The following is a 20,363-nucleotide window of genomic DNA, read 5'->3' on the forward strand; positions in this document are numbered from 1 at the left end:
TTGCATGGGGTTTGTAGTTGCATTTTTTTTTTTCTCGGCATTCCAACTTGTGTACTGTTGCATTTGTCATGCTCAGCTGTCGTCATGAATTAACATCTCCTAGATATATGTGTGCATGTGATATAAATCTCTGGCAGCCTAGATAAAATTGTGCAGAATGTTCTTTTACACCTACCCATTTCTAAGCACATGTGTTTGCATTTATTTAATGAAGATACAGGGGGAGAGCAATGTAATTTGAAAAAGCACAGACTAAATGGGTCAGCTTTTTATTTGTAATAATGAAGAGGATGTTTTTAATCTGTCTTTGCAGGGGTATATGCAATTTCCTTTCACATCAGAGCCCCTAATGCCTCATTTGTTCTTCTGACAACCTTAGAAATTCTTCAGCCAGGAGCTATGTATCCAACAGGCAGACGGCTCAGTCTGTGGATATTGTGTAAGTGTCTGGAATGTACACCTGGTACCTCTCCACTGGTATCCACAGTTTAACAAAGTAAATAGAAGATCTCAAGGTGGAATATGGTAAGTAAAACACTGCTCTAAACTTACAAAAAGCCCGTGACCTAAAAAACTGGGGACAGGTGTCAGCTGATCTACTTTCCAGCTACAACACTGTTTTGTTGAATTCACTTTAGGCAACTCTCTTAAACTTGCAAACCTCTATTTCACCATCTGTCAAATGGGAGTGACAAGATTTGTTTTTGTCTTCCTATGTCAGATATTAACTTGAGTATGTTGTGGTACAGTGCAAAGCCAAAAATTAGAGATTTGGTAGTAGGCAGGTTGAATCAGTATTGTCTCTAGTGAAAGCAGACATTGGTCTCAACCACCAACATACTTATGGGGACACCTTTCTGTGGTTCATAGCCTGGGGTCTGAGGCTGGCCTCTTGAGGGCAGTGCTTTGCAGGGATTTCATGATATTCCTTACGCTGAGAGGCTTTTGGATAGTGGCGGAGCACCAGAGGCTGCCAAAGTTTCTCTCAGTAGGTATTTGATAATCAGATAAAAATGATCTGATGTCAGGATAGGGAGCAGGGGAAAAATAGACTAAACTGTGCAGAAAAAGGAACGGAAATTGACCTTGATTGGCTCTATCTCAGGACTGGAGCTGGCCTTTCCTGCTTATCTGGCTGAAATACTGAAAGAAAAATCTCAGTTTACACAGAACCAAATCACCAAAGAGAATTAGAAACCCTCATCCATGGCACTGCCTGCAGAGTTGCCAGGAATAGTGCTTACCCTACTGGCCTGAAATAATTACGCATCTTGCTCAGCATCTTGTCCTAGACTAGGGATTGATTTAGGCCACTGGGAAAACGAGGGCCCAGGTCTTTGCTGCTGAACCATAATTCCATCTCTCTGTTATGGGATACGCCAGGATCAGGAGCTAGCATAGATGGACACATTGCCATCTATTTTGGTGTTCTGTTTGATATGAAAAACTGTGGTTGCTCAAGCCAACAGCTTTTTCCTCTTTTTAAACTGAATTTTTCATGAAGTAACCTTTGTCCTGTTTTTTGTTTGTTTGTTTTTTTTAATCTACGCCCATATGTGTTAGGATCCATATATGAATATTTCAGGGCTAAGTTTTTGTTTGCAAGCACGGTGGAAACTTTTTTTTTTTTTACTTTTCCTAATGAGCTCTCATGCAAATGATAGATTTTCTGAAATAAACTAGCACAGAGAAAGTTTCTGGCTTCTGTGATGGATGTCTAGTCCATCTGTGGTGGGTGGGCAAGGGATGATGATGCACATACATTTGGATAGAATATGGAGATTTGGGGAGCCAAAAAGATAGGGCCATTTATCTCTTAATCTATCTCTTGCTATCCGTAATAGATGTCTTCCTTGGAAGGCATCTTCATTAAAAGAAGATATCTGATACACCAAATATCTGATACAAAATTTCAACTAATCGTAATCCTAACCTGAGTCTGCCATTGGCTCTCTTCGTGGAAGAAAATTAGTATTGAGTTTTTGGTAGCTTCTAGAACTTTTGGCAAAGTAACCATGCAAGCCATGCTTCCATTTACCTGCTGCCATCACAGTGGAATGTTTCCCCAATCACACTGATGTGTTCATTCATGTAAGTGTTCAGGTTTGATAGCAATGGTGGGAGAAGACTGGGAAAGAGAACTAGGAAGAGGAAGAGGTGCTGAGGATGATGGCAGAGCAGATAGTAGGCAGTGGAATAATGTTGCAATTCACTAGTCAGGGTTAGTCATGTCCTTATTTTCCCTCTCACTCTGAACCTTTGCCCTGGATAAGGGGGAGTTGAATTTAGCTTTAAGGAGGGATTAGTAAGAAGAGAATGTGAATGTTGGTTTGACAGGTGGGGTGGGGGAGGCCATTGAAATCCAGGGGCTGACAACCACTTGAGCAGTTTCTTTTTCCCCATGCTCAAAACTCAGCTATGCTAGGCTTCCATTCTCCAAAATTTTGTAACAAAACTTAGGCCGTTTTGAGTGAGAATGTCTAGTAACAACTTTTTGGTGAGTATGTTTTGTTTAGAATTTAGTATTTTCTAATGAAGGCGTGTTTAAAAATGTATCAGTGACTTAATTTTATTTACATATTAGAGTTAATTATTGAAATTCTTGATAAAAATTTACAAATGACAACTAATCTGTAGGTGTTTATTGTCTAAAGTGTGTTTCTTCAAGATGTGTAAAAAAAGCACATACAATTAAAATTACTGGATTAAGTAAATCAAAATGATTATTTTTTTTTTTCAAAGATTTTATTTATTTATTTGCGAGAGAGAGAATGAGAGACAGAGAGCACGAGAGGGAGGAGGGTCAGAGGGAGAAGCAGACTCCCCGCTGAGCAGGGACCCCCCCCCCCCCACCGCCAATGCGGGACTCGATCCCGGGACTCCAGGATCATGACCTGAGCTCAAGGCAGTCGCTTAACTGACTGAGCCACCCAGGCGCCCAATCAAAATGATTATTATTAGCACATTTGTAATAAAGCATTTGTAATGACTTAAGAAATTCATCCACAATAAACACAAAAGAAATATGGTTATAAGCTTTGCAGAATACTTGATGTCAAAAGAGGGAGAAAATTCTAAAATTAATGGTCTTCACAACTTTGAAGGCAATTACTGATTCCGTGCTCAGTTCTTTACAAGCATTAATTCATTTAAATCTCATAATAACCCATGGGATTAATACTAGAATTATAACCTTTTTACAAAGAATAAAATCAGGTTTAAGACATTTATGTGCCCAAGATCATTCCAGGTAGAAGTGGTCTGGCTGGGATTCAAACCAGGTCTGTCTGACTACGGGTGGTTCTCTTTATTACTGTCCTTTATTGGAGCAAGGATGAGCTTTCAAATGGGGGAAGGAAGCAGGCTGGGTAGAGAGCAGGCAGGGCTGGTGAAGGGGACTTTTCTTATTTTTTTAGAGTAGCTGGCCAGATGAATGGTAATGCTACTGTCTAGAATTAAAGAAATGGAGAAAGAAAAGTAAATTAGAGAGGTGGGAAGATAGGTTCACTAAGGAGAAGAAGATCCAGAAATATATCCCAGAGGAGATGTTCAGAAGGCAGTTGGGTAATACAAGTCGAAAACTAGGAATAAATTAGTCAGTAAGTAAATAATCCTTGATTTTCTCCTCTCTCTGGCAGCCATTCAGTAGTGCCTCCTATGGAGACTTGCATGGTGCACTCATTCCACCCGTGGTCCACTCTTGTCTCTATCTTCTCTAGGTTGCTCCCCCATGTGCATCCAGGACTGGCGGCTCATGCTCTCTTTGCCCCACACACTGTCCCCTGTCATTGTCTTGAGCAGGTTCATCCTGCCTCACAGTCCATTGTCTTTCCCAGTGCCATGACCTTTATCTTAAAGTCCTCAGACCCAGCGTGGACCTTACTTGGACCAAGATGTAGGCCAACTCTGAAAACTGGAATTTTACAATCCTACTCTTTGACAACACTCTCTGGTCTTTCCCACTCACTGAACAAGCCATTGACTTGCCAAAGTCTCTACTCCTTCCATATGCTACGTGTCCTTTTAGTCCTTCTCTGCCTAAAGGCCATATCACGCTGTGCTTTCCAAAATGACCTCCTGGTGCCTGCCCCATCCCTAATCTCATCCCTTGCTCCTAGGAAGCCCCTTCTGGAGGCAATCATGTGATGTACCAGTTGCCATTGCAAACCCTGGGGGCAAGCCTCAGGTCAATCCCTCCACACACACACACACACACACACACACACACACACAGCAGATCTCTTCCCAGGCAACTTCCAGATGCCTGTCACCTGAGCCCCGCTCAGCCCCAGCTCTTTCCTATTGAGCAGAGGCCTTGTCTTCTCCCTCAAGAGGAGGAGAGCTAACTCAGGAACATCCTCCCTCTTTTTTCTTTCTACAAAACTTATCAATGGTTCTCATTTTCTTCCTTTCCCCACCCACTCCAGATATCTTTTTCCTCTCCTTGTTCTGGGTCAATTCCTCCTCTCATTTGAATATGCTGCAATTTCTTTTTTTCCATCCAACAACCATGTTCTTGTGTCCTCCACATAAAAACAGTCCTAATTTCTTGGTGCTGCTTTCACCTCAAGTCCTCTGTGTTTGTTCTTCTCGAAACTGCTGACCTCCTTGAAAGGGTATTACACTCATATAACCTATATATTCAAGTATCATACACATATATCATATACATTCACATATCCCACCTCTCATTCTCATGCCACTCGATTTGGGTTCTGTCCTCATTAGTCTGGTGAAGCTTATCTAGCCAGGAGGGACCTCCTAGCTGACAGATATAAGGGCATCTCTTCAGTTTCTTTCTTTCTTTCTTTTTTTTTTTAAGGTAGTGTTTTTAAGATTTTATTTATCTGTCGGAAAGAGAGAGAGCATGCACACGTGCACGCACAAGCAAGGGGAACAGCAGAGGGAGAAGGAGAAGCAGGCTCCCCGCTGAGCAAGGAGCCCAATGTAGGACTTGATCCCAGGACCCTGGGATCATGACCTGAGCCGAAGGCAGACTCTTAACCGACTGAGCCACCCAGGTGCCCCATCTCTTCAGTTTCTATCCTCCTAGTGGCAGCTGTGAATTCGAAACTTGTGAGCACTCTCTCCCTCAGCTTCTGAAAAACCCATGTCTTTTACCTCTGCTCGCTCTCTTGTTCTCCCGCCACTTTAGCTGTCTCATTCCCTGTGTGTTCTTCTTCTTATCCCTTCCTAGTCTCCTTAATTTTAGGCTGGCTTTTGTGTTCTACGCATTAGCTTCTTAGTACCAGGATTTTGTATAATTGCTGGATACTTGTTGGCTTACCTTACACAACTAGGCAATCCTGCCCTAGGGGCTAAGAGTCTAATTTAGAAATAGTCTAATTCAGATATAAAAACACCAGCTGAGCCTTTTTTTTAAGTCTCAAGGGCAGTGCTTTGGTTTCGTCCTATGACTTGTCCCTTGTGGCTCTCTACCTGCTCTTCCTAATGGGCAGAGATTAGCCTACGTGTCCAATGATGAGGCTCAGGGAGGGCTTCAGGAAAGTTCTCACGATGACAAAGATAAAAACAGATTAAAGGGAGACTTAAAAGAGGCAGTAAGCTTGAAGACACAGAGTGGATTGCAGGTCTGTACTGAGTCCCCAGTACCCGAAGCAAAACGTAAAGTGTACGTGTGTGCACGCGTCTGTGTGCATGTATGTATGATTCCTGGGTTACGTTTGGAGACACATCTCTGAGAAGTATAAGGCTCAGACCTTGCTCCTAAGGGTATAAAGTATCTCTAAAGAGGCAGGAGATGAAAAAAGAAAAATAATTAAGGGACAAGGGAGACAGCTACAAGCAGCAAATAAGTGCCAAGGGTCCTAGGAGCTCAGAGGACAGAGGGGTTTTGTTGGCTATGATAGTTTGTAGGAAGCATGTGGGTAGAAGGGCTGTCCTTCCAATGTTGACATAGGATGACCTTTTTGCACGAAGAGCCACCCTACAGGGGGAGGGAATGAAGGGAACCCATGCCTGTGATTGTGAGAAAAGGAGACCTCCTGGGACCTGCGGACACAAGATGATGGGTGCAGCTCTCTCATGCTGCATCGAAGGTCAGAGTGCTTTATTCTGAAAATGAGAAGATACTGAGGCAACTCAACATTGGAAATAGCACAGTTGAAGGTGGCAAAGGAATATAAAGGCGTATTTGGAAGTGTTGTTTTTTTTTGGTAAAGTTTTTATTTAAATTCCTATTAACATAGAGTGAAATATTAGTTTCAGGTGTACAATATCGTGATTCAACACCGCTGCACCTCACCTGGGGCTCATGGGAGTGTTGGTATTAAGATGTTAAAAGTTGCGAAAATTGATGAGCTATCCTTTCGGTAACAAGTTGAATTAAGAAGGGAGGCACACAATTTGCGGAAAACACAGCTAAGGGGTAAGTAGCAGCTAAATGCGTTATAACTGAAAGAGAGGGAAAAAAATCAATTAGGCAGTAAAAGAAAAGTAAGTTATAGTCAGAGAATGAATCGTTCCAAGAGCCCTGGAATGGGATTTGAAACAATAGCCAGCAGTAGGAAAGGCTGTCCTCTGACTGAATGACGCGGGGTTGGGGGGGATGTGTTATCCTTGCCAAGTGCTGTTGTTCCAATCCACAACCTACCTCCACGGGCACGCCTCGAAGCCTCATTGGATTCTTCAGATGCTGATTGTATTCCAGATAAAGCTTCAATTCCTCGTCCTCTCCTTAAACATGCCCTAGCATTTTTGTCATCTTTTGCATTTTACTTATGACTTCCACATGGCAAGCACTTTGTAAAGCTTACCAAGAAGTAGGAACACCCCATGGGGTGGCCATACAGGGCACCACTCCGATTCCCCTTACAGAGACCCTGCAGTGAGGAGGGTACTTGACAGCCAGCCTCCGGCTCCCACAACTTCAGGTCTGCTGTGGTGTTCACAACAAGGCCACATTCTGCCTGCGATGCTCCCTCCAAAGTAAAAGGCAAATGGCTGCATCTTGTGGCCTCTACTACAAAAAAGATAGCCCTCTTGGGTCCCGGAAGCAACACAGATCACACGAAACTGCTGCAGCCTATATGATGAGAGCCATGGATGGAAGCTACCAGCTTTGAGAGGGCTCAGAGCAGGAAAGAGTTTTGCAGGAGGCTCAGGCTGTGCTGCAAACAGCCCTGCGTCTTGGGCCATATGATCAGGCAGATCCTTTCGTGTGGGTGTTTGGTGTCAGTGGTGTGAAAAGATACAATAGGGAGATTATGGCAAGCTCCAGTGGAAGAGTCACCATACAGGTCTATGGGGGATCTGAAGCAAGGCTATATAATCTGCAAAAGAGAACTATCTCTCTTTTGAGAAATAGGTCCTGGTAAGTTGCTTGACCTTGGTAGTAAAGGAATGCTTGACCATAGGACAACAACTGACCAGTCATCTAGAATTTCCTATTATAAGCGGGGTCTTGTTGAACCTGCCAAGACAAATTCAGAAGGACCCAAAGCAGTCTACTGTAGGTTGGACACGGTATATCCAGAATCAAGCTGAGTGGGAGCAGAGGACATGATAAGCTACCAGAGCAGGTTGCCCAGACCCCTGGGTCCCCTAGTGTTGCAGTAAGCACCCCTTCCTTGGCTCTCACTTGTGGGAAGATTGAAATTCCATACAACAAGCTGAAAAAGGAAGAGAAGCCTCCACTTGGTTTATAGATGGACAGGCACAGTACGTGGATGAAGCTGAAAATGAATGGCGGCTGCACTCGGGAGTGGTCTTGAAAGCCTCTAGAGAGGGAAAATCTTCCTAAGGGGCAGGTTGTGAGTGGTAAACCTGGTCATCTGTTTTGTATGGAAGGAAGAGTGGCATGAGGTAGAAATGTATGTAGATTTTGGGGTAATGGCCAACAACCTGGCCATATAGTCAGAGGCCTGGAAGGAAAAGGACTGGAAGATTGGAGACATGGAGCTCTAGGGTAGAGGCATGGGAATGGGCATGACATGTGAAGAGTTTTGTGTTGCATGTCATCACCTTGCATTGGGGAGGCACTGAAAACCCAAGCAGACAAAGGACTCAGCCAGTTGATGTCAGCCATCCTTCCTTGCCAACCATCCTAGATCTGGAACAAGGGACATGTGAACTTAGTGGCCTCAGTGGCAGAGATGGAGGTTATACGTGGGCCCAACAGGAAGGACCCACATTTATCAAGGCCGATTTAACAAATGCTGCCTCTGATTGTCCAACCTGCCAGCAACAGAGACTAGTCCTTGAGAATACCCATCATCTACTTGGTGACTATATATTGGGCCCCTTCCAGCCTGGAAGAGCCAGTGGTTTATCCTCTCCAGGGATAGACACCTATTCTGGGTATGGATTTACCTGTTCTGCCCCCAGAACCTCAGCCAGCATCACCACTATCCAGGAGCTTATGGGATACCTGATGCCCATCATGGAATTTCACATAACATCACAAATGATCAGGTGATCTACTTCAGAATGAATGAGGTCCTAAAGTGAGCCCTGGCCATGGGATCCATTGGTCTTATTGCATGCTGCATTACATATTACATACTGCATGCCTCTATTATCTGTGAGGAGCCAGCCCCACAGAATGGTGGAATGGTCTCCTAACGGCACAGCTGAAGTTCCAGTTTGCTGGTAATAATCTGCAGAGATTGAGTAGTGTCCTGCAGGATACAGTAAATTCACTAGGGTGAACCCATAGGCCCAGGAACTAAGCGGTGGATGCAAGAGTACTTCACTCAACATCATATCCGATGACCTATTCAGGGTCTTTGTTTCTCCTACCCGTGAAACTCTGGGCTCCGCAAGGTCTCCAGTGGGGAAGTAATTTTGTGAGAGGACAAAATGAGAGTCCTGTTGAAACTGCAAATTCTGAGCAGGAGGAGGCTTTCATACAATGGGGACAGAAGGGAAAATGTGTGGAACACAGGTGGTCCTTCGGGTACTTCCCAGTACTCCACTGATCCCTTGTAACTATGGATGCACGCTTTCAGCAACCCTGGTCTGAGAAGGGCGTAGCTTACCAAGGTTTGGACCCTCCAGGGATGAAGGTTTGGGTCACACCACCAGGTAAACCACCCAAACCTGCTGCTGTGGCAGCTCAGGGTAAGGGGGATTTAGAATGGTGAGAGGAAGAGGGAGAAGATAACTATTCACAGCCCCAAGGCCTACCGTAGTGACAGGGTTTCTTTTGTCGCACCGACTTCCCTTCCCTTCCCTAAGCTTTCCCCTAAGAAGAGAGCTCCCCAAATGTGCGTGGAGAAGATGACGTTTTTCAGTAGAAGGAGAGATGGTAGTGCCCTGGCCGTGTACTGCCAGATCTTCCTGCAAGAGAACTTGCTGCAAGGAGGGAGATTGCTCAGCAGCCTCCAGCTGCTGTAACTTTGGATCCCGGCGGCATTCATGCTGTGGCCATGCTCCACCTAGACCGTCACTAGCCAGTAACTGAGACCAGTGGGATTGCTAGTGCTGGACATTCCTTCTCAACACCGCCTCTGCCAGGCTGACATTTCCTGTGCTCCCTATCGACGGCTGAAACTTTCCAGGGCTACACTGCGGTCTGAGGCTTCTTTACCCAAGCCTCCTTCCTTCCCTCTTTCCTTTCACGGGTTTCACACCTGCGTCGTGACCTCTGAGCTTTCCCCACCTACTCCGGCTTCTTCTGGTCTCTATCCTTCATGTGTGTTCCCCCAGTAATTCTCTTGTATGTCTAATTCTGCCCCGGCATCTGCTTCTTAGAGGCCCTGAACTGACAGGTGAACTGATCATCCCGGTGATCTTTTAAAAATAAACATACACATGCACACACACATACTCACACACTTATTACAGGTGGGCCTTGGTCAAAGAAAGATGAGTGTCTGACTCCGAACTTAAAATCGAATTGAGATTCAGATTTCATGGTCTTTAAAAAAGAATGAGGAAGTTCTCTATGAACTGATACGGAAAAATCCCCAGGATCTATTAGCTGGAAAGAAGCGAAATACAGAATAGTGTATGTAACATGCTGTATTTATCTTTATTTGTATGTGTGTAAAAACCTGTAAAGATACAGAGAAAAATAAAGGGAGGGGGTGACAGTGCTCCCTGAAGAGCATTTTGATTTGCTTTTATTTTGAACCTTGAAATTGTAATACCTATTGATAATTAAATTGTAATCAACCTTTGCATCTTAGCACGTTATCTTAAAAATCAATACTTTGTATGTGATGGACTAGAATCACATATTCTAGTTGGCATATGATGCAGTAACATGTGCAGTTCTGAGTGGACCTAATGAATTTTACAACCCTCAAAAACAGTGTCCCAAATGGAAAAAGACTGTCTGTCTGGGTAATCCAGATGGCATGAGTGATTTCTCACTCACCAGCCGATTGAATAATTCATAGGCTGTCTGCCTGACTGTGGCAGAGTGGACACTTAGAAACCTCCAGCTGTATACTGGTGTGTCAGTCCTGCTGTGTTTGCTGCTCCAAAAGGTTTGCTCCTTCTAGAAGGAAGTATGCCCCACCATTTTCTTCTTCAGTGTTAACAGCTTAGGCTAAATTATGCCTCATTTCCACACCTCAGATCCACAGTAAATATTTCTTTAGGACTGATACTTCATCAGAGTGCAGGTAAGAATCCCTTGGTAAACATTTTCAAAAGATGCTTGTTCAGGCTCTACCCTTCCCTCACAAAATCTCTGAGAGAAGCCCCATCACACACATTCTGAGAGCTTTCCCATGATCCCAATGTATTTCTCTGATGAAAAATCATTTTTGTAGGGCAATTTTCAAAACTCCCCTCATGGCAATTACCAGGGGATACTTGTGAAATATACACATGCCCAGGTCTCTCCCTTGGTGAATTCTGACTTAGTGGGTTTGAGTTGGGGCTCAGGAATCTGTATTTTTAATAAATACTCAGAGTGTTCTTCAGGGACACATTATTGTAGGGTATCCCTTCCCGTGGACTGCCTTACAGCCCATAAATTGATAAAACAAATTCAATGTTGCCTGACGCTAGAGATCCTAACATTAGTTTGTCTTTCTTGCACGAATTCTCTTTTGGAATGCTTTGACAATTGAAAATAATATTCTCCTCGTCATTTTAAAAGCAAAATTCAGAAGTACTATGTAAGAGCATGTCTCCTGAGGAGAATTGTACAGTAGACAGTGAGTACTTCTAAAATAAAGCAAGCCATGAATGGGGTGGTCTTGAAATCTAGACCTTAACAAAAATCTGATAACTCTAGACCAAATCAATTGGTGGACTTGTAAGTTCTCCATTCCTTCCGCAACATCTCTGGAGCATTGACTCAGGGAGTTATGCTGTCTTTAGGGATCACTGGCCTCGAGAGGCTTGTCTCCTTCATCCATCTTGGAGAAGCAGCAGGGCACAGGGTCTGGGCTAAGCTGGGAAGGCCTGAGGGTTACCATATAGCAAAGTATCCCAAGCCCCAGCTCCTGAGGTTTCCAGACAGTTTAGAATTAATAGCCTTAATTCTGCTGGCAAGTTCCTTGTGGCCCTGGACTAGCTGGGCACTGTGGCGGCTGGACACACGGACATGCCCCCTGCTCATTCCTGATTATTGGCACCTGGATTAGCTGGTTTTTCTGTCTGTCACTCCTGGGGGTTTAGAGCTCTGTTGAAATAGGAGGGCCTTAGGGTTAAACACACAGGAAGAATATGTGTTCAGAGGATCCTGGAACCACCTCTTTTAGATTTTTTTTTTTTAAATCATTATGTCAGTTAAATAAAAAAAAACTATTATGTGAAAATGGTTTGGTGACTACTGAATCATACATATCTTAAGAGCCATTGTGTCTGAGCAATAACTGAATTTCACTAAAAAATAAATAGCCTTTATAGTCACTTTCATACGGATTATAGTGTCTATTTTGTCTTTGATTAGGGTCCCATGAGGCTGGCTGTATGCAAGGGCTGTTTCAGCTTGAGGTTCTCTTTCATCTCAAAAGCCAAAATGTATCATTTTCCTAAAAATTTAATCATTCTTTGGATTGTCCCATGTTAATGTAGTCCATTAATTAAAAGACTTTAAAATGTTTACAGTTACTTAGTGATGTTAAGGTAATCTTCAGGTTTTCCTTTTGTTCATATACTCAACACACACACACACACACACACACACACACACACACACATAGTGAGTGCCTTCTGAATGGAGTTCTTTCTAATGAGTATGAAGTCATTAGTGACCTGCCCTCATGGAATGTACAGTCCACTGAGGTGGGGAGTGGATAGATACTCAGTCAATATATCATTGAAAATTGTTGTATTATAGAAGAAAAAGTAATGCTACAGAAAGGAATATCAAATGACACTTCCATTTAGATTGTAAGGTGAGGAAAGGCCTCCCCATCCATCCATCCATCCATCCATCCACCCACCCACTCATCCATCCATCATTCCAACAGATAATGCTCAGATACTTCCCTAACAAAGTGACATTTAAGCTAAGTTCTGAAGGATGAGTAGGAAATAGCCTGGAAAATATGTAGGAGATCAGCTGGAGAAGAGGAAACAACTGTGAGGTAGAGAAGAGCTTGGCACATAGAAGGGACTGAAACGGGACAATATGCTGAGGCTCACTGAGCAAGGGAGAAGATCTTGGTGAGAGATGATGGTGGGGAAGGAGGCAGGGAGGAGGGCCTGTTTGTGATCTTATTCTAAGAGGTCAGTAAGAAATGGTGACTATTTTATAACTTACCCCATAGCTGGGGGTAGGGCAGAGAAAAAAAAAAAAAGAGGAAGAAGGGTAGTATTGGAAAGAAAATATGAAATCGGTGCCAAGCACCAGCCCCTCCTTGTTGATTGTGATACACACCCTGAAGCAAGATGTGACTCCCTCTTACTACAGACCAGTGTTTTTCAATCTTGAGAAATGCACAAATACCTTTTGAAGGAAAACAAAAATTTATCTAGGCCTCCCTCCTACGGTGGTTTAAATAATTTTATTTTTATCTGAATGTGTGATCATTGTATATGTGTGCTTAAATATATAAAACCTAAAACAAGGTATACTTCTATATACTTCTAGCTTAGTTACAACATAAGCCAATATAAATTGAAAACAATATTGAAATTAACAACCTGAATTTAATGTGACAGATGATGTTTTGATGAATTGAAATCACTGCTTGCATTTTAAAAAATTAGAACACTTCCCACAGAGGCATAGCTTCTCCTGACTCAGCACATGCTGATGCCTTTGGAGACTCCTCTATGGGATCTATTAGGAAGCCTTTCCTTGTACAGTGTCCTGGCATACCATTTGACTATTGCTTGGTAGAGATGCCTCATTTGCCATTAGGTCTGCCTCTCTTCTCATTAGTCAGAAATAATTAAAGTAGAAAGACTCAGTGCCAAAGTTAGCCTAAACATTAATACAAGATCAGCCACTGAAACCAGTGATGGAAAATTCTGGAATTACCAGACCCCTTAGAATACTTGGGTGAACTCCCGTGGCTTTGTAGACTTCTGTTTGGAAGCCTGTTCTAAATGAGAGTGGATTGTTCCCAGAGACTTCCTAGAGGAAACCATTCCTTCTCATAGAGCCATGGGGACAAGATGAATTGTTTCTTTTAACGGTCTCATAAGGGATCATTGGAATCCAAGGTTTGGTGTGGAGTCAAGAGAGATTAAGATTTGAGTGTAAGGAGAGACCAACTGGGACGTGGTCACAAGTCCCCATGGTTCCTGCTTATGGCACTTGGGACAGACAAGATCAGAAAGAGGCAACACAGATGTCTCTGCTTCCCAGGCCTTGTGGCTGAAAAAGACTTATAGCGCTAGCCTCCCAAGTCAGGTACACAAACCCATCCATTGGAGTGTGGGAAGAAAATATTAAGGGTTCTGGGAAAGCTTAGCCCTGCCCTCATGCACATAAAGAACAGCTTTCAAAGAAATTTGAGTGGGGACTCTGTAAAACTGGGCAGTTTGTATAATTTTCCAATGCAAAGAGCAGGCAGTAAAATCAATGTGCATTTCCTGACAAGGCAGAAGATGATGGAGTCTACTGTTGTTAATTGATCAGGTTGGTATATATGGAACGTCAACTAAATTTTACTGTTCAAAGTTGTCAGAAGTCTTCCCATCCCATCAGCAACGGGATAGATGAGGGACTAAGAGCAGGGACCGGACGGAAGATGTGGTTGAATTCCAGATGATCAGTTAGAGACAAGATTGAGTCAGCGTTGGGGAGGGGTAGATGGCCACACGCTGATGGGGCTGGACCATGCTGGAGCGACTAACCACAAGTGACCTCAGACATGAGCCCTTTAGCACATGCGGCAAGGCCAGAGCTCAAGTCCCAAAGATCCAGTGGGGCAAGACACTTCGGGCAGGCCGGTGAGGACCAGAGGCTCTCAAACCCAATGTCCCTTTTGTTGAGGTCAGGTGAATACTAAGGCACCAGAAAATTAGACCTATTCCCCACGTGCACTCCCACCACCAGAGAGAGGGAGAATGGAGACTTGAATATTTACCCCAAAGAGATTTGTATCAGACCGGGAGGTGCCTGAATTACCAGGAAAGGGACAAAATTAAGAGGAAATGCGTGGAAATGGGTCTCCATTTAGTTATTCTGCCGTCAGTGGAAATGAATGCAGAAATACTCAACCGAAAAGAGGGAGGAAAGACAAAAACACAAATCAGGGCAAAAAAGCTACACAGATAATATATATTTCTATCACTTTCTTAACACTAAGAATCAGGCCTTGTTTTAGGTGCTTCTATTTAAAAAGCTCTATAGTGTATCGACTTTTCAGGTGAAAACTCTCCAAGCTGACAGCTGATAGTACACTTTAAATACTACTCTGGGTATTGAAAAGGTATTTCCCCGGCTGGCAGCCAGAAGCATCCGAATCTGGAGCACAACTCCTGCGTATTGACCTTCTCAGAGTGAGCAGCCCAGACTGGAGGTGAACCACAACTCATTCAAAGGAAATGTGCTAGAGTGATGTTAAATTTCTCTGCCCCTGTTCTCAGCCTTTGAGTCTTTCTGTGTTTCCATACAGTTTTCTCATTTAGTTCTCGCAGCAACACCTGAGGGGGCTACTCCTATCATCCTGATTTTATAGAGGAATGGAAGCTTGACTGAGCGGGGCTTCATGCCCAGGCGACTGGCTCTGGAGCCCCCTCACGCCGCTCCTGCAACCCACTGCCTCCCCTATGTTTTCTGCTTCCGTGTCCATCACAAATGTGATTTGTGTCAGGGTGCATGAAGCCTGAAGAGTCGTGTTAGCAAAGCTAGAGTCGAACGATTGCCAAGTGCAGATGATCAGCCAGGTGAGAGCTAACGTGGAGGGATTATGAGCCATGGTGAAGACTAGCCTGACTGACTGGCAATGAATAGGGGCTAGTGGTAAAGTCAGAGTCACTCCCCTTTGGGACATCTTGTAATGCATGTGGTAATTAGTTACTTATGTGTCTATGTTCTCCATTTAGAAAATCTCTATATAGTTACTTTCCAGGAGCTGTCACTTGTGCCCCTGTATCATTGTATCCTTAATAGGAATATCTGCGGTTTGTCATGTAGTCCCTTCCACGTCACAGAACGGGAGTGTCTTAGTAGGAAGAGTGAAGGGATGGAGGCAAGTGAGAATCTTCAAGTGTTCTGGTAACATTTGGACATTCCCAACATACAGCAGTGGAAAACTCAACATTTGCCAGATTTCCAAGCTGTGTTTATCAGTCAGGGTTTTTTTTTCCCCCTCCCCTTTGCAAAGTTTTCTTTCTTAAGCAAAGTTACCACCAATCGCAGTTTAAGTGGGATGCGAACAGTACACATATAAAACTCAGGGCTACCGAATTTAAAGCTTTTAATGCCATAGCATTAAAGCGAAGAGACTGAGACGACTTAAGAACTTCTCATTATAACTCTCCTCCTGATAGAGTCTATTTGTATCCCTGGTTTTAGCCTTGCAGACTTGGAGGGAGTGGTGAAAGATGAACGGGCAGTGCTCAGCCACAAGGGGAGAAAAACGTCATCTGGGCCCCAGAATAGCAACAGCAATAAATATGGTCATGTCGCTCTTCTGCTGAGGCCAAAACGACAGACAGGATCACATTTGCAGCACCAAGCGGGCCTACTGGTGACCAGGGGCCAGCTCAGGAGTCGGGAGGAAACATGTCCAAAAACTGATGCTGACCCAGAGCCTTGATTCTGGAGCTGTGATGTAGCTCATGAAGAAAGAGGGCACAGGGGCGCCCGGGTGGCTCAGTCGTTAAGCGTCTGCCTTCGGCTCAGGTCATGATCCCAGGGTCCTGGGATCGAGCCCCACATCGGGCTCCCTGCTCCGCGGGAAGCCTGCTTCTCCCTCTCCCGCTCCCCCGTTTGTGTTCCCTCTCTCGCTGTGTCTCTCTGTCAAATAAATAAAATCTTTAAAAAAAAAAAAAAGAAAGAGGGCACAGAACCCACTGCAGAGCTAGAGGGGGCTCTGCACCCTCCTGGCCACAGGGGAGTAAGTTCTAAATCAGCTTTTAGGACAGCTGGCTCAGGGCTCTTGAGAGCTGAGCCGTGAACTTCCTTGCACGTCTGCCTGAGAACTTGCTGTTATCTGCAGCTGCCACAGCCATGAAGGCACATGTGTAATGAGGAAGGTGAAAAAGAGGGCTCTTGCTGGTCATCGGTTATTTAAAGAGGGCCCATCAGATTTCAGCTACCTCTAATTGTACAGAATCAACACCTTTGCTCCGGGGAGGTCTTGGAGGAAGGGGCATCTCCCCCCCTTTAAAACTACTCAAGTCTCCCTTTCCAGACCAAGCTTCTGGGCTCTAACCATTTCTGGGACTCCTGGTGCTTCATCTTCATCTGTCCCATTTCATGTGTATTTCAGTTTCATATACTATATGACAGTGTCTCTGGCTGGTGGTGATTTTACCACCTTCACATTCTTTTGCCACTTGGAATTGGCAAAATTGGGCTTTTACATTTGCAGAACTTGCAGAGAGCAATAGTTTCTCAGGCTGAAAAGTTTTTAAGTTGATATATGTATCTGGTTTTTTGGAAACCAAAGCATCACCTGAATTCGACCAGTTTTCGTTTTTCTATTGAACTGCCCTGCTCTAAAAGGATGTGACTGCTTATAAAGGCATGCTCCTCTCTGTGATCTTTGTGGTTCACTGGTCTCCCCAGCCAGTCGCCAGTGTCACTCAGGGAGTCATTGGCGACAGGTTCATTGTGGTCACATGTCACCCATTTCTCTCATGTAGCATTCATGAACAGGCACAGGTTCAGTTTCATGCTTTCATTTGTCTCAGTTACATGCTTAGGATTTAAATTAATCTTTTCTCTATGAGCCACAGTATTGCTTTTATTTAAAACATGTGGTATGTGAAAAATTAAGGCTCTTTAGACTTTGCTGTTTTAGACTTTGGTATCTCAGTGTAAAATTCAACACTTTATTCTAGTGTCACTGTTATCTTATGCTTCTTTAGGATCTTACTAAGACCAACAAGATAAATGAAGTAGTTTTTGTAGCACTAGCTCTCATGTTTGTTCTCTCAACATCCCTGGTGACACTGGGTGGTTAAGAAAAAAAAAAAATCATTCCAGCGTGTTGAAGTTGGTGCCAAAGGAACATAGATGACTATCTGGTGCCACGATATGCTGCGGCCCAGAACCTTATCTTGTCCTATTTATACATTAACAAAGCAAAATCTTACTTAGAGCAATCCTTGCAACATTAGCATTTTCTTTCTCTAAAGCTTATGTCTCTGAGTTTTTATGCCATTTTTCTCATGTGGCCAGAGACAATGTAGGCATAAATTAACTTCTCCACTTATTATTTAGTGACTAAAAGAACACAAGAGCAAGGCTATTGGAAAAATAAATGCCAATGTATTATTGAATATTCTAATTTGAATTACAAAGATAAGTGCCAAATGATCTTAAATCCCTGGACAGATTCCTTTAAACATAAAAAGAGAATGATAAACGGTGTCTGGGAAGACTACCTGAGTTACTTTTTGGGAAATGGGGAGAAAAAGTAAACTTCCACTGAGAGAGTGGCATTCCACAGTTGTCATTAAATGATAAACTGTACACAAGCACATTGTAAATTAATAAGAAAGCACTTAACTTAGGAAACACCTCTCATACAAAGCTGCAATTTCACACCTGAGCTTTAAGTGTCTTCCATGGAATATGCTTTCTCCAAGATTGTGTCTAAATATTCTAGAGGCTTTCAGAGCTGCAAACATTTATAAATAGACCTCTTTATTATTGTAACATTAAGAAAGAAGTGTTAGTGATATTATTCAAATACTAGTCAAGCACACTGGGAAGTGACTCCTTTTTTTCTCCTTAACTTCTCTTACCTTTGTATTATAATCGACGTTTGCCTAATATTACTAACACAATCAGGAAAGTGTTCTTTTAGTGATCTACTCCAGGGGGCAGAGCATAAAGTCTAGAAATGAACCTGTGTGGATCTATGCATAGTATCTAAATATTTTACTGTTATTTCTTTCATTAGAAATACTTAATTTCCAAAAGAAAAGAAATATTTAATTCCTACTTAATGCTGATGCTTTCATATGTGTTTTTGAGGTATAAATGTCTAAAACTTACACAAAATCATTAGAGAGAATTGCCAAAAATGAAATTCCAAGGATCAGCTAATCTAGCAGCCAAACTCCTCTGACTGGAGAACATACCACATGAATAGTTAACATTTAGCCAGAGTGTTAAAAAATACCAGTTACTTTTATATCCTATCATTATTATGTTATAATTTTTATATATCCTATGCTAAACACTGTGTTAAATACTTAACAATTTATAAATCACCATCAATCCACAATCTATCTCAGTGAAAGTGGCACAATTATTTTTCCTGGTTTATAAGTGAGGAAGCTATGGACTGCATGATCACATAGCTTGTGAGTGGTGGAGCAAGGATTTGTTTCCAGCTCTGATTTGAGAGTCTGAGCTCTTAATTGCTAGGCTTTGGACTGCAGTGGAGGGCGACACTAAATTAAGGACAAGTTGCACAGTGAAGTGTAACCTCAGGCACTGAACTCAGACAATGAGAGGACCCCACAGTACTGGATCACCATGTCCAAATCCTTCATTGTAAAGTCAAGAAAGGGGACTGAAGTCAGACTGTGATGTAATAAATAATGGAGTACTCTCGGGTTGGTCCATATCTAGGCTGAGGCAAGAGGTGAGCCTCTTGGGAGCTGTGAGATGGGGTAGGATGTCCATAGGATTTGGAGCTGGAAGCCTTGAGTTTTAGTTCCTGGTCTACCGCTTATTAGTGGGGTGGTATAAATCATATCTCAGTGCGGATTCCTTATTGCTAAAAGGAGGTTTGTTGGGAAAATCAAATGAATACTGTTTTTAAAGCACTTTGTAAACTTTTAGAAGGGTATTAGATATTACCAGGGGAATGTTGGTTCAAATTTGTAAGTGTTGGTTTAGTTTTAGGAGGATATTCCTTCCATCCTGTCATTCGTTTTTTGTATGAACTCTAAACAGTCTTGGGCAAAAAATTCCTGAATTAACACAATTAGTGTCTGAAGAAGTAGGTACTATTTGCATGAGACTAGTGAAATCAGAGCTGATGACCCTATGGTTGTCTCCCATATCCTGCGGCTGCCTCTTGCAGTGGTAAGAACATGATCTCTAGACCATACTTCTGGGGCTAATAGTGGGAGTTTGGGAAATTTCCTGACCTATCTGTGCCTCAATATCCTCATCTGTAAAATGGAGATATTTCTCCCTGTCTTAAGGGATTTTGCAAGTGTTAAATACAATCTACACAAAAGGGCTTGAAATAGTTCCTGGCACACAGTAAGCACTCCAAAAAATATTAGCAACCATGTAGGGCAAATACATCTTTGCTTAAATTATATATTAGTCCATATTCATGTGTTTATTCTGAAATGTACACCATTCATCACAGTAGAGATAGATGAGAGAGGGTGGACATATATGTCAAATTTTTTTCTACCAGAAATATAGCTCAAAGTGAATTCTCTAGTTAAAAATAAAGAATTTAGTACATTCACCTTAGTAGTCCTTCTTTGAGAGACTAGAAAATTAATCAAATTATTATAAGTATACAGTAACCTCACAGCTAGAGCCTCCTGAATTAATAAGTTGCACTTGGTATTAAATACGATTATTTTGCTCTGGGAGGCAAGAAAGACCAGAGGTAACATTTTAGAGTTTCAAAAGTGCATCTGGGCTATTCTAAGGTCATTGAGGCTTTTGCTTAGAAGCCTGCAGGGAGTAATCTACATTTTTTGAGGGGAAAGTGGAGGTGTTTTGGCATTTGAGCATATAAATTATGGTGACTTGGCACCATGGGGTTTTATCAGACTGTTTTGTGGAAGTGGTTTCATATTATTTGACCTTTTTTCCAGACACTGTAAGT

At 42.8% G+C, this 20,363-nt stretch overlaps 1 protein-coding gene across 9 annotated transcripts in view; it reads left to right on the forward strand.

The window, feature by feature from the left end:
* GDAP1 (ganglioside induced differentiation associated protein 1) overlaps positions 1–20,363 on the forward strand; it is a 46,079-nt gene that overhangs the window by 257 nt on the left and 25,459 nt on the right. For 5 of the 9 annotated variants that reach the window (XM_081816158.1, XM_031026939.2, XM_081816161.1 and 2 more), the window contains exon 2: positions 314–525. Coding sequence is in view for 2 of the 9 variants with exons in the window: in XM_031026939.2 (XP_030882799.1) it covers positions 523–525 (3 nt within the window). In the remaining 7 variants the exon portion in view is untranslated. Of the gene's footprint in view, positions 1–313; positions 526–6,222; positions 6,389–20,363 lie in introns of all 9 variants that reach the window. The other 4 variants (XM_081816159.1, XM_081816160.1, XM_081816163.1 and 1 more) reach the window with 2 other exon arrangements.

This window comes from Leptonychotes weddellii, chromosome 4, assembly GCF_054177405.1.
Source record: "Leptonychotes weddellii isolate Sample4059 chromosome 4, ASM5417740v2, whole genome shotgun sequence".
NCBI lineage: Eukaryota > Metazoa > Chordata > Mammalia > Carnivora > Phocidae > Leptonychotes > Leptonychotes weddellii.